Source organism: Geospiza fortis, unplaced genomic scaffold, assembly GCF_000277835.1.
Source record: "Geospiza fortis unplaced genomic scaffold, GeoFor_1.0 scaffold102, whole genome shotgun sequence".
Classification (NCBI taxonomy): Eukaryota; Metazoa; Chordata; class Aves; order Passeriformes; family Thraupidae; genus Geospiza; species Geospiza fortis.
In genome coordinates, this window is record NW_005054373.1 from 498,385 (window position 1) to 510,802 (window position 12,418).

The 12,418-nt window shown below is 49.0% G+C and overlaps 2 protein-coding genes across 3 annotated transcripts in view; both read left to right on the forward strand.

The window, feature by feature from the left end:
• USP10 (ubiquitin specific peptidase 10) overlaps window positions 1-1,957 on the forward strand; it is a 47,983-nt gene extending 46,026 nt beyond the window's left edge. The window contains exon 14 of the mRNA XM_005424795.3: window positions 871-1,957. Within this exon, the coding sequence (XP_005424852.1) occupies window positions 871-1,058 (188 nt within the window). The 3' untranslated portion in view covers window positions 1,059-1,957. The remainder of the gene's footprint in view (window positions 1-870) is intronic.
• Window positions 1,958-7,597: 5,640 nt separating this feature from the next.
• CRISPLD2 (cysteine rich secretory protein LCCL domain containing 2) overlaps window positions 7,598-12,418 on the forward strand; it is a 30,245-nt gene continuing 25,424 nt past the window's right edge. For both annotated transcript variants that reach the window (XM_005424764.2, XM_031060164.1), the window contains exon 1: window positions 7,598-7,931. The gene's annotated coding sequence lies outside the window, so the exon portion shown is untranslated. The remainder of the gene's footprint in view (window positions 7,932-12,418) is intronic.

Genomic DNA, 12,418 nt, shown 5'->3' on the forward strand with positions numbered 1-12,418 from the left:
CCTTTTAACCCCAGGGGGAGGGAAGGGGTAGGGAGCCACCAACCAGGGACAGGAGGGGAGGTCTCAAGGGATAAAGGACACACGTGTGTGAAAAACGCCAATCACTTGTTTTTAAATTTTTAAAAGTTTAATAGTAATAAAATTATTATAAAAATAGTAATACAACTAGACTAATAATAATTTGGACAGTTTGGATTAGGCCAATATGACACAGTAGAAACAAAGAGTTACAGACATCCAGGTACCTTTTTCTGGGCAGCATATGCCTGAAAAAGGACACACATTAACAGAGGATTAACCCTTAAAAACCACAGCCTGTTGCATATTCATACGTCTCATACATGATGCATAAATTCCATTCAAATACAGGATTCTGTCTGGTTATCATCAACTTCTTCCTCATAATCCTAATGGCATCATCCTGCCCAAGAGAGGTGGGAAGAAGTTTGTTTCTTCTGATAACAGAGCAAGAAATTCTCTTTCTCTAAAAGCAGCCACAGGACACCTAAATCTATCTCAGTGCAAGTCCTTTCTTCAGAAAAAAATTATCCTACCTAGCATAGTTTCTATTTTAACATTTTGTTACAACCTAACACTGTATTTGACACATTACTTAAGAGAATTGATGCAGCATTACTTTCTAACACAACACATACAATATTCATTTTAATATTTGCAAAAAGCCAATCCTAAAATACGCATTTTTCACACGTGGATAGCCCAATGTCCTTCTGGAGCTCCAGGACTGACAGACAGCACTCGGCAGGGGTCAGGGTGGGGAAAGGAGAGGTGGAGGGAATTACCAGGGGAGGTCCCCGAGGTTCTGAGGTAAATCCCACCACACCACCTCCCCGCTGTGTGTCCCCACAGTTGTGTACCACCACGGCAACAGCGCCACGGGCGGGCACTACACCACGGACGTGTTCCAGATCGGCCTCAACGGGTGGCTGCGCATCGACGACCAGGCCGTCAGGGTCATCCACCACTCGCAGGTGGTCAAGGCGGCCCTGGAGCGCACAGCCTACCTCCTGTACTACCGCCAGGTGGACCTGCTGTGACCCCACCTCCCCGCCCCGTAGAACGCCAACATCACTAACTTTTTCTCCTGTAAATGCTCTTCTGAGTGAATCTTTTTTTTTTTTTTTCTGTTTTTTTCCCCCCCCTTTTTATTCTTGTTTTTTTTCCCCCCTTGCAACTATGGGATAGAGTGCTAAAGGAAGCTGCCGTTTGTGCACAACATGGTTTGTGTTGACTTTTGACTTTGCAGAATGAAGTCGCTCGGTTGGAAGCCTCGTGAATCACAAAAAATATGAAAAAAGAAATAAAGTTCATCCGAGTTAATGCTGAATCCTAAGATAATAAAAAAGGGGGATTTGCATTGAATTCCCACTTTCTAATTGCGTAGTAGAAGAGAACCCTGCACCAGCAACAGAACTTGTAGATTTCTGTGAAAATGTTTTATCTTTACTTCAGTAAAAAAAGAAAAAAAAATTTAAAAAAATAAAAAAAGCTCTCTCTGCTTCCCCAATAGTTTTTTGATAAGTGGTAAAATATGAGCCGATGTGTATGAGATGGAAATGGTCCTTTGTGCTTCAAAACATGTACAAACTGCAGAGTTGCTGGTTCCTGATAGGAAGACACATTTTAATAATTGTGCGATGAGAAACTGCTTAAGTACACATTGCAGATCAAATATTTGGAGTTAAGATGTTAGTCTATATAGATGGGTGATTGTAACTTTATTGCTATTAAGAAATTTCAAACTGCATTTATGCTTCTGTGTACATGAAATTAAGAAAATGGGCAAAATAATTAAGATTGATATTTCTTTAAGTCTGCTTTGTTTAATTTTGCTGTCTGCTCTCCTATAATGTTGAGTTCCTAATTGTACACAGTTTAGTGATACCTAGAAGTATAAAGTTGTCGCCCATCAATAAAAGTCACAAAGTTGGTTTAAGGTCTGTGTGTGTGTGTGAGTTTTGTTTTTCCTCAGGTGTGAATCCTGCCCTTGGAAACTCCAAAGGTTTCTGTGTAGCATTTCTCAAGGTGTAGGGAGCCATCCCCAAATGAAGTGAAGATGTTTTTTCTTTGCTTTTACAGCTTTTTGAAACTTCAGAAGTGTTCCTGTTTTGCATTTAGGTGGAACTGAACTTGGAGGGCGGAGGGAGAGGGATGTGGTGGTCCCAGGGCTGAGTACTGAGCAGCCAGGAGAGGGGATGGAATTCCTTCTGTGTCCTCCTGGAAACTCCTGCACTGTTATTTCTGAAGCAGATGATGTTTTGTTTGTCTCTTCTTCAGCCAGCTGCCATTGCCTTGGAGAACTTCTGGTAAAAATATTTCCTTGATCAGCTTCCCGTTGCTTTCTTTAAAAACTCCTATACATTATTTAATTCTTTGATAGTGGTGTTATGTCCTTATTTCATCATGGGATGGTGGAGGCTCCCTGGCTTGTCCTGACTCTTCTGCCCTCTCGTGCTGTCCCACAGGAAGGAGTTTCCTGCCCAGAGCTCTGGCTGCAGGAAGGAGCATCCCAACCCCACGGCTCTTTGGGCTGCTCCTGCTCTGCTGAATTAGTGTAATGATGCTCTGGCATTGTTTTGGATGTCCACATGTATTGCTATGTTTTTGCTGCTCACGCTCTATTAGGATTTTCTGATTTACAGGTGGTGACTGCTCATGATTTTGGTGACATTCCACCAATTTCAAAACGATTTTCTGTGCAAAGCTCACTTGGATTTTGGCTGTTTGCAGGGAAAACCTCAGCTCCTGGAGCTGAGCCTGCTGGAGAATTGGTGCTCCCATCTCTGTGATGGGAATTGCCCCAGAGCCTCACTGGTGAGAACTTGAAATCTTGGGGGACTGGGAGGTTGTTCCAAGAAAGAAAGAAACCAGGTTTTGTTCTGTGCTGGTTATTATTCACATCATGTTTCTGGAACCTGGTTAAAGTTGTTTTCTGTTCAGCAGAAATCCTGGTTTAATTAGTCTTGTACCTGTGTTGGGTATTTATTTAGCTTTATCTCCAGTGCATTGTGAAAAAGTGCATTTCTGATAGTGCAGGTGAACCTGAACAGTGCAGAGAAAACTGCAAGTGATCAGTTATTAATATATTACTTAATAAATGTTACATATGTTACCATTTTAAGAAATGGCAATGAGTCATTGCCAGTTTAAAAATCAAGTGTTGAAACTGTCTCAGTATGAATTGAAATTGTCTCAGTATCACTTACAAGTGAATTTTTGCATTTTTTACAGAGGATATTACAAATGTATTTGTCACTAAAGTCCTTCTTCTGCAGTGTATTAAAAGGGAAATAAAAGTATGTGGCAACAGTGATGTGGACACACAGCCACAATTTTTATTTTCTGTATTAACTCCTCCCATTGTTGCAAAACAAGAGCTTGCAGCTTTTGATCATTTGCTCTGGGTGTGATTATGTAAAACAAAAACCCTCTGATACACCGTAAATCCGGTTGTTGTTTGCTGAAGTTCAAACCAGATTTTGAGAAATATTTGGGTTTTTTTTCTTAATGCACAACAAGTCCTGAAATTTCTGAAATGAGAAACTGAATGTGGAGCTCCAAAGGGCTGTGGGGAAAACCTTGTGCCATGAGGGAGATGTGCAGGGGAAGGGCTGGATGGGCTGGGGGAGGAGGGGTATTAAAGCCAAGAGGTGTTTGGGGTGAGGGAAGGTGTTTTAAGTAGGAAACTGCTGTTTTCCACAATATCCTCTGGAGATGAGGTCCCTCAGGGCTGGGCTGGGCCAGGGCTGCTGCCAGGATGGATCGTGAGCTGTCAGCAGAGTTTATCTCTGTAAATGTGCTCTAAATCTGCTGCTTTTCACTAGGAATGAAGAGGGAGCCTTGGATGTGTAGGGGATGTTCCCAACATGCTGGGGATTTCTGCAACTGGGGCTTGATTTCAGGCTGTCTTAATGACCCAGAGGATTTTTTGGAAATCATTTCTATTAGTGAATAAGCAGATGTGGTGGCTGCAGAGCTTGTGGTAGCAGTTCACCTTCTGCTCTGGGGTGAAATCTCCAAAGTGCTGGCTTAAGGGTCCTGAACTGTTCCAGTCTGCAGATGTGACCAGGGAACCTGTGGGAACGAGGTGAGTGGTTTTCCTGGAATCCCAGCCTGATTTGGGTTGGAAAGGACCTTAAAACTCATCTTGTCCCAGCCCCTGCCATGGGCAGGGACACCTTCCACTTGGCCATTTACTTTAAACCCCTCCAGGGCCGGGGCAGCCACGGCTCTCTGGACAGCCTGTGCCTCACCACCTTCATAGAGAAGAATTTTGTAGATTTCAGTTCACATTTGACTTGTACTTAGTGCAGTCAGTGGTGTCCCCTAAATTTTCTAAAATTGCTGCAGCTCTTGTTCTTATTTCATTGTTTTACATCAGCTTTTCACTCATGAAACAGGACAGATTTATGGGGAGTTGTTTTCTTGCTCAGCATCAGCTGCTGAAGCATTTGGGGGAATGTTCTTGAGTATGAGAAGGTGGAGGAGCTGCAGATGGACCTGGGTGGTCAGTCCAGGCTACCCCAAAACAGAGAGCAGCAAGAAAGAACAAACAGGGGGCTCGCAGTGCCAAGTAATAATTGTGTTTGGGAATAAATCCATCAATGCCTGATTTCCCTCCTGTGATTTGGATCCCCACACTGTTAACTCATCTGCTGGAGTAGCTTCTGGACTGCAGCATGATCAACAGAGGGGCATCTCCACTGTGCTGGGGTGGTGGATGTGGCAGAGGTTCCTTGGCTCCCTCAGGTAAGGACAGCCCAGGCAGGAGGGGGATGTGAGCAGGCAGCAAACAGGGGGTGATTCCCCCAAACCTGAGCCTGGTGCCCAGCCCAGGGGTGATTCCCCCAAACCTGAGCCTGGTGCCCAGCCCAGGGGTGATTCCCCCAAACCTGAGCCTGGTGCCCAGCCCAGGGGTGATTCCCTCAGACCTGAGCCTGGCTGTGCCTGGTGCCCTGCTCAGGGGCTGCTGCTCCCCCTGTGCTCTCACTGCTGGTGATCACAGACAAGCTCCTGCAGATCCCTGCTGTCACTTCACCCTGTTCATCCCCCTGTTCTCCAGAGCAAGAGTCCAACCAGGGGATCCCCTGCAGTTCTGTACCTCTCACCCTGCCCCGTTTTGGGGCCATTCCTGCCAAGCTGTGTTTGAGTGGGAAATAAAGGAGCATTAATTCCACTGGAGATCAAGACTCTCTGTCTGCCTGGTCAATTAGGAGGGCATAGGGAAATCTGTGTCTCTTCCCATTCATTGGCTATTACATTAAAAGCCTCTCTGCTAATATATACTTATATATGCAGCCTACTTTATGTGGCTTTTACCACATATGAAATGGAGATGTTATAATCAAGGCAGTAATAAGGAGGAATGATTAAAAGTAACTTCTGATTGTTTTGGCTTTGGTGGAACATATGACCCCAAGCTGCTGACTCAAGACAAAATGAGGTGGGTAAAAAATTCTTGTTCCAGGCTGTGCTCATCCCTGAGCACAACCAGGCCCTGTGTGTGTCTTGTACAGTGAAACCATCCTGGTGTATATTTAAAAAAATAAATTTAAAAAATCAAATCTTTGTAAAGCAGCCAGGTTGATGGAGCAATCAGACAGCCCAAACCATCCTACAGGGATTCATTTCCCATAGGGATATTTGTGGAGATTACAAAATACCAGATTCCTCTGAGGTCTGGAAATTATTTGTCCGTCGGTATGTGAGATTTAAAATGAGTTAATTCAGCTTTATGGTAATTGGAGTGAGCAGCACCTTCTGAGGGCTGTGAGTCAGGGCTGGGGAGCTGCCTGGTTTTGGGGTGGCAGCCTGTGTGGGGGCACCGGAGTTCACTGTGTTGGGGTGAAATTCACTGTGTTTTGGGGAAATTAGTAACTGGAGGGGCTGCAGCATCTTTCAGATAATTAAATCAGCCTAGAGCAAATTCACTGATTCAGAGGGAATCAGAAGAGCAAGGGGTAAAAAAGAAAAAATAAGATACAGTGATTTTACAGTAAAGCAGTGCAGAACCTTCTGTCAGCCCAGTTCTGGGTGGTCTTTGAGTTGCCTGTGTTGGTGTCAAAGTCTGAGCTTTTTTTGGGATCAAACTGCCCAAACTGCAGTGAACGGCTCCTGGCAGGGCAGAAGTGCCAGGTCCAGCTGCTGGACCACGTGTTGTTGGTTCCCATACACAGTTTGTTTGGAAGTAAATAGAAACTCTTTGTAAATACAGCTGGGAGAGTGTGGGCAGTGGAAGAGCAGCCAGAGGGGCTGGTGTGGCTGCACCAGGCTGTGGGACTGGCACTGACTGGTGAGGACTGGCTGCCCATCTCAGCTTGGAATGGGCTGGGAGATACAACCCCAGCGGTGACAATCTGCTCCTTCTTGAAAAATCCTCAGGAAAATGGTGTCAGAGATGGAATGAGCCTCAGTGCTGACTTCAGAGGGTTCTTTCTTTGCTCAGAGCAGTGCTGCTCTCCCAGCTGCCAATATTTGCTCCTCTGCTCCCGCTCTGTTGAGCGAGTTTGATAAATGTCCCTCTGCTTTCTGAGCGCTGCTGGGTTTGAACAAACCTCTGGGAATATCTTGTAAACTCCCTCCTAGTAAACAGTAAATAAAAGTGGTTGGTGTTTTGCCTGAAGGAAGAAATAAATATTGACTGCTTAGAAGAATAGAAGGACTTTTTTTTCCCCAAAAAAACTTTGGAAAGAGGACAAGGCAGTGCATTTGGAAAAATCAGAGCTGCTTTTCTTGGATGTGCCAGCTCCCAGGAGACGGGTGCTCCCCTGGCTCCGTGCTGGGTGTGGCTGGTGTCCCTGCTCAGGGGACATCCCGGGGGATGTGCTGACCCCGGCGCGGGATGCGGATCCCACGGGAATGCCGGGGATGCTGCTGCTGCTGCCGTGACACACTCGCCTTGTCACTCACCACAGTGCTTTGGGTTTTCCCTGTTTGTTTACTTCGAGAAAAAGGAAGGAACTTTAAGCTGGTCTTTTGCTCAATCGTTTCCTTTCACAGTGAGTAAAACCACGGAGCTGGATGCCAAGGCTGGAGCTGTTGGGACATCGGCAGGGAGGTGAGTGCTGCCTGCGTGTTTCACTGACTTTTCGCGTTCCCTATTCCCTGCGGCTCCCGCTCCTGCACCGGAGGAATGTCAGCGCTGGGAGAGCTTGGGCAGCAAACTGGAGTGCGATTAATCTGTTCCCAGCAAAAACCCGCCTCTGGAAATAAAGGGGGATGCCATGGGGTTCACTGGAGGGGCTGGAGCTGGGCGGGATTTCCCTGTGCGGAGCGGGGCTGGCTGAGCCGGCAGCCGGGGGCAGAGAGCTGCCTTCAGTCCCTTCCAGGGAAAATTCCTCTCTGGAATTTCCCTTCCCTTGTCACCGCAGCCCTCACGGCGGCGTCGCGGTCCCCCCTGTGCCGGGAGGATTCCCCGTGCCCTGGAATTCCTGGCTGCGAGTCCCAGAGCCGGCTGCTGGCACAGCACAGCACAGCCAGCGCTTTTATAGGAGCAGGGCTGCCCTCCTCCTCCTCCTCCTCCTCCTCCTCCTTCCTCCCGCCTTAGGGAGGATGGTCCCGCTCCTCTGAGCCCCAATGACCGCCCCTGAGCTCCTGCGATCCCAGCCCCTCTCCCTGTGGCTTTTCCCCCCGCTTTTCCCCTCCCTCTCCTTCTCGTTATTGCTCCACGCCCGTTGTCACAGGGATGATCCAGGGTTCTCCCCTCTGCCTGGAGAGCATAAATACCACCGGGGAGCTCTGGGAGACTGCGCTGGTCCGAGTCTGAGCCCAGACCTTGCACATCTCCTGAGGCTTATTCCATCCTTTTTCCCCCTCCTCCTCGTTTAAATACTTCAAATACATTAATTTATTTCCCACAAGCAGGCTTGGAGGAGCTGCAATTACCTGGAGACTTGGAAGTACTCAGCAAGGTAAGTGTAAAGTTCAATCCTGGCTGCTGAAATTTTGGTTTTGGGGGTGGTGGGAGTGCAAGAAATGACCCTTAAGAAGGCACAGTTTTAGTAACTTCTCCAAAAAGTTGCCTGGATGGTATAAAATAACTCAATACTCTCTGAGCTTCCCTCGTGTGTGCCCTGCAGAATTTAATGCAAGATTAACAAGCTTTAATCTGGAATGAATGGGAGGAGTTTGCAAGTACAGGAGTGGATTTCTGTGCAAATAGAAAATGTCCAAGGGATGCTGCTGCAGTCCCCAGAGCTGATCCCTGTGGGCACATTTGTGTGCTCCAGGCTGCCTGTGCTTGTGCTGCTCTGCTCTCAGGTCCTGCAGGAAAGGAGTTTCAGCATCACCACGTGTGGGGTCTGTCACCATTGGGCTCTCCATGTGGTTTTACACAGAAACTCACCCACTTGGGTTCTGTGGGAGAAATGGAAGAGCCAGATGTTTTAACCCATGGCCTTGAAGATGCTGAATCTGTGGTGTGTGCAGTGCAATGTGTCACTGTTGTCCTGTGCCTAGGAACTTGTCATCCTCCTTGTCTGTGGAAGCCAGCACAATTCTGCACAGCTTGGGGTGTGTGCATCCCAGGGAAGGAGATGACCTGGGGTTTAGTGCATCATCTTGTGGCTTTATCCCTGGATTTCTTTGCACAGGTTAAAGTTGATCCCAGGCTAACTCATCCTAGATCCCAGGCTAACTCTGGTTAGAAGCTGATCCCAGGCTAACTCTGGTTAGAAGCTGATCCCAGGCTCAGTTTAGAATCTGATCCCAGGCTAACTCCCCTCTGCTTCACTCTTTTAAATGCTCTCCTGACATCCTGAGCTAACTTTGCATTTTCCATCCTTGCCAGCTGGTGCCATGTGTAACTCCACAGGCCCTGGGATGTTTTAGCTGCAAATGTCACCCATAACCCAGGCGCAGGAGCCCACTCGTGTGCTTCACCAGAGGCAGGCAAAGCTCAGTGTCCCCAAGGAAAAAGGTGACATGGGGACATGAATGCAGGATCAGCCTGCATGTGGCTTTAGCAGTGTCTCTGCCAGGCTTCAGATGTGACCAGCTCTCCTGCTTTCCTGCACAGCAGACACCATCCATTAGCTGGGGAAATAGCTTTCCAAAAATAACCTTTCCCTAAGTCCAGTGCTGCTCTTTAACTCCCTCAGACCCCAGAAGAAGGCCTCCCATTTCTCCCCACTTTGGACAGGCTTTCCAGCGTATTCAGGAGTCCTTTTCTGCTGACTCAGTCATTTCTGATGGCTCCCAGATGTTCACCTGGCACCAGTGTCAAGGGCCTGATGTGTTTAAAGGGAGGTTGCGCTCCTCTTGAACCCTTGAAATCAACAGCAGAGGCTTCCTCAGCTGACTGTCAGCTGATGATTTTCTGTGAATAATGTCAAACCCCAGCTCAAAGGCAATGTGATTTTGTGATTTCAGCCTCCCTGGGTGAGGCATTGCCCCAGCCCTGCAGGGCACTGGGACAGGCTGGGCTGGGGCACACACGTCCCAGTGCTCCTTTGCACCTGGGCACGAGGATACTGAGAGGCAGATGGATGGACATCTGAAATCTGTGACAGCTTTCTGAAATGTGAGCATCTTCCAGCTGCTTTCAATTAATCTGGCCAGGGAACTTTCTGCTCTCTGATCCCTTTATCCTCCCTTGGGATGCTCCTCACCTCAAGCCGAAGCAGAGGACGGGACCTGCACACCCTGAGTGAAATAGAAGCCAAAGTGACCTAATTTTTAAGAGGTGCTGTTATCCTTTTGCTGGCAAGTGGGAGCCAGGGAAGCACATCCCGAGGAGTAAAGCACATCCCGAGGAGTAAAGCACATCCCGAGGAGTAAAGCACATCCCGAGGAGTAAAGCACATCCCGAGGAGTAAAGCACATCCCGAGGAGTAAAGCACATCCCGAGGAGTAAAGCACATCCCGAGGAGTAAAGCACATCCCGAGGAGTAAAGCACATCCCGAGGAGTAAAGCACATCCCGAGGAGTAAAGCACATCCCGAGGAGTAAAGCACATCCCGAGGAGTAAAGCACATCCCGAGGAGTAAAGCACATCCCGAGGAGTAAAGCACATCCCGAGGAGTAAAGCACATCCCGAGGAGTAAAGCACATCCCGAGGAGTAAAGCACATCCCGAGGAGTAAAGCACATCCCGAGGAGTAAAGCACATCCCGAGGAGTAAAGCACATCCCGAGGAGTAAAGCACATCCCGAGGAATAAAGCACCATCTGTTGGGAGGTTTTGGCTGCCTCGCCGGGCCAGACGCGCTGCGGAGCCCTGAGCGGGGCAGCTCCTCTGGCTCTCAGATGCTACAGCTGATTTTTTTCAATCTGCCCTCTCTGAAAGTTCAGTGTTTGCCTCAGATGGGGGGTGGATTTGGGCTCCTGTTCAGCCAAGGGCAGGCGGCCAAACGAGGGGTGCAACAGCCGCCTCTGAGCGCCGGCTGTTGCTGCAGGCAGAGCGGCCGGGGCTAAATGGCCACATTGTCAATGGCCCTGGCAATGCAGCTATTTTTAACCTCTCAGGGAAGTGCCTCAAAGTAGGAATTGTTCCCTGAATTTGGGTCAGACAGTCTACAAAAGCAGCTTGCTCCTTCTCCCCTACCCCTGTGCAGCCGGGTTAGAAAGTCGGGCTCCTGCCTGGGGGGAAGCAAATGCCGCAGGCGGGGCTGAGAGCAGGATGAGGTTAAAGGAGTGTCTGTCTGTCTGTCTGTCCCTGTGCCACCGACTGTCCTGCCCTCCAGGTGTGCCTGCAGCTGGGGACAAGGCGTGTGCGTTCGGTTTGCTCTGCAGAGCAGGAAATGATGAGGATTTGTTACCCAAACTGAGCAATGACACCCTGCATTGTTGTAGCCAGGCAAAGGCTGCCTGGAGAGAGGCCGAGGGCAGCTGGTTTTCATCTGCCTCAACGTTCAGTCCAAGAAAGAAGCCTGAAGCAGGGACTCTGTGTCTTTTGTGCAGTCAGCCAAGAAGTTTTTGGGGGTTCTCAGTGTTCTCAGAGTTTTTTTGGGGTCCTTGCCTGTGCAAAGCCCCTCGTGCTTGCCGCTGTTCTCCTCAGATGCTGCTCTAGTGGGTTGGGGGAGCAGAGGTTGGGGGTTTTGTGCTCAAGTGTAGCTTTTAGCTGGGAGTTAGATGGCTCTTCCCTGCTCTGGTTGGCTTCCAACTCCTGTGGTCTCAGAGTGTCCAAATCCCGTGTCATTGGATGAAACTTCTCAAATAATTCCTGCTAATCTGGGGGTTGTTTCCTGCCTATGCAGAGGAGTGCTTTCAGCGTGGCTTTCAGCAGCGCTGTCAAAACCAGATCCTCACCTCGTGCCGGAGACAGGGGTGGGGAAGATTTCTCCCAAAAATTAACCCCAAGCAGGGAGATCCTACGCTTGCTCTGTCCATAGAGATGCTTCTTGCCCTGGATGGATTGATGCTGCTCCAGGGGCTCAGTGAGTGCTGCAAAGCCTCCTGTGGATAATCCAAATAGAACCAGCCAAGATGCTCAAGGATTGCTAAATTGGAGCACAGGAGGGGTGGAAGTGCTTGGGAATGGCAGGTGGAGCAGGAGCACTGTAGAGCAAGGGACAGGGATTAAAGGAAGCTGCTCAAAGACCAGATGTCACTCTCGCACCGAGATTGACACAGGAACAGGCGAGAGGCAGGATTGTAGAAAAGACAAAGAAAACTTTATTTAAAGGAACTGCGCAGTTTTTATAGAGTGATATGATAGGTTCTATTCAAAAACTAAACATCTTCTTCACACACTGTCCTTGAGAAGAACAGAAAGACGAAGTAGAAAAACACCCCTTGCAAATTGTTTATTCCCAACAAGCTATCACATCTTTCCAACTCTCTAAAATTCCTCACAAGCCGCTGTGAGAAACGCTTGCTGTTTCTGTCTCTCCGTCCCACGGCATCCACAACCAAAGACCACTCCGGCGGTGCTGACGGCATCCGAGTGCCTGGGAACGCCTAATCTGGCCGGGGGAGGGCGGCTGCTCCCGCTGCTCCATAACTCACATCCCGGGAAGCGTCAGCGAGAGCCCCGGCTGCGTCAGTGCCAGCAGGGACCGCGCTGCTCCATCCCGCCGTGACATTTCCCAAAAGCAGCCGCTCTCACCCGGCCCGGCAGCTGCTCTGCTGCAGCCTCAGAGCAGCTCTTGCTGCTGCCTGACCTCCTCATCCGGCTGCCTGGGCATTTTACGTTCCTTTTTATTTATAAAATAGCGAATCTCGGCTTTGCTTTTTGGGGGGATGGCTCCGAATGTTGCCCTGCCTGGGAAGGGATGGAGCTGGGGTTACCCAGAGCTGATGGGCATGGTGGGGCGGCAGCTCCAGCAGGGGTGCAGAAAGCATCCTCCTGCATGCCTGGGAAGGGTTCACCCCCAAATCAGCATCAGTGGAATTCCCTGGTGTAATAAAGTCCCCACCTCTTTTGGGTGCTGTTCAGGTCTCCCTGCCTTTGGGGGGAGC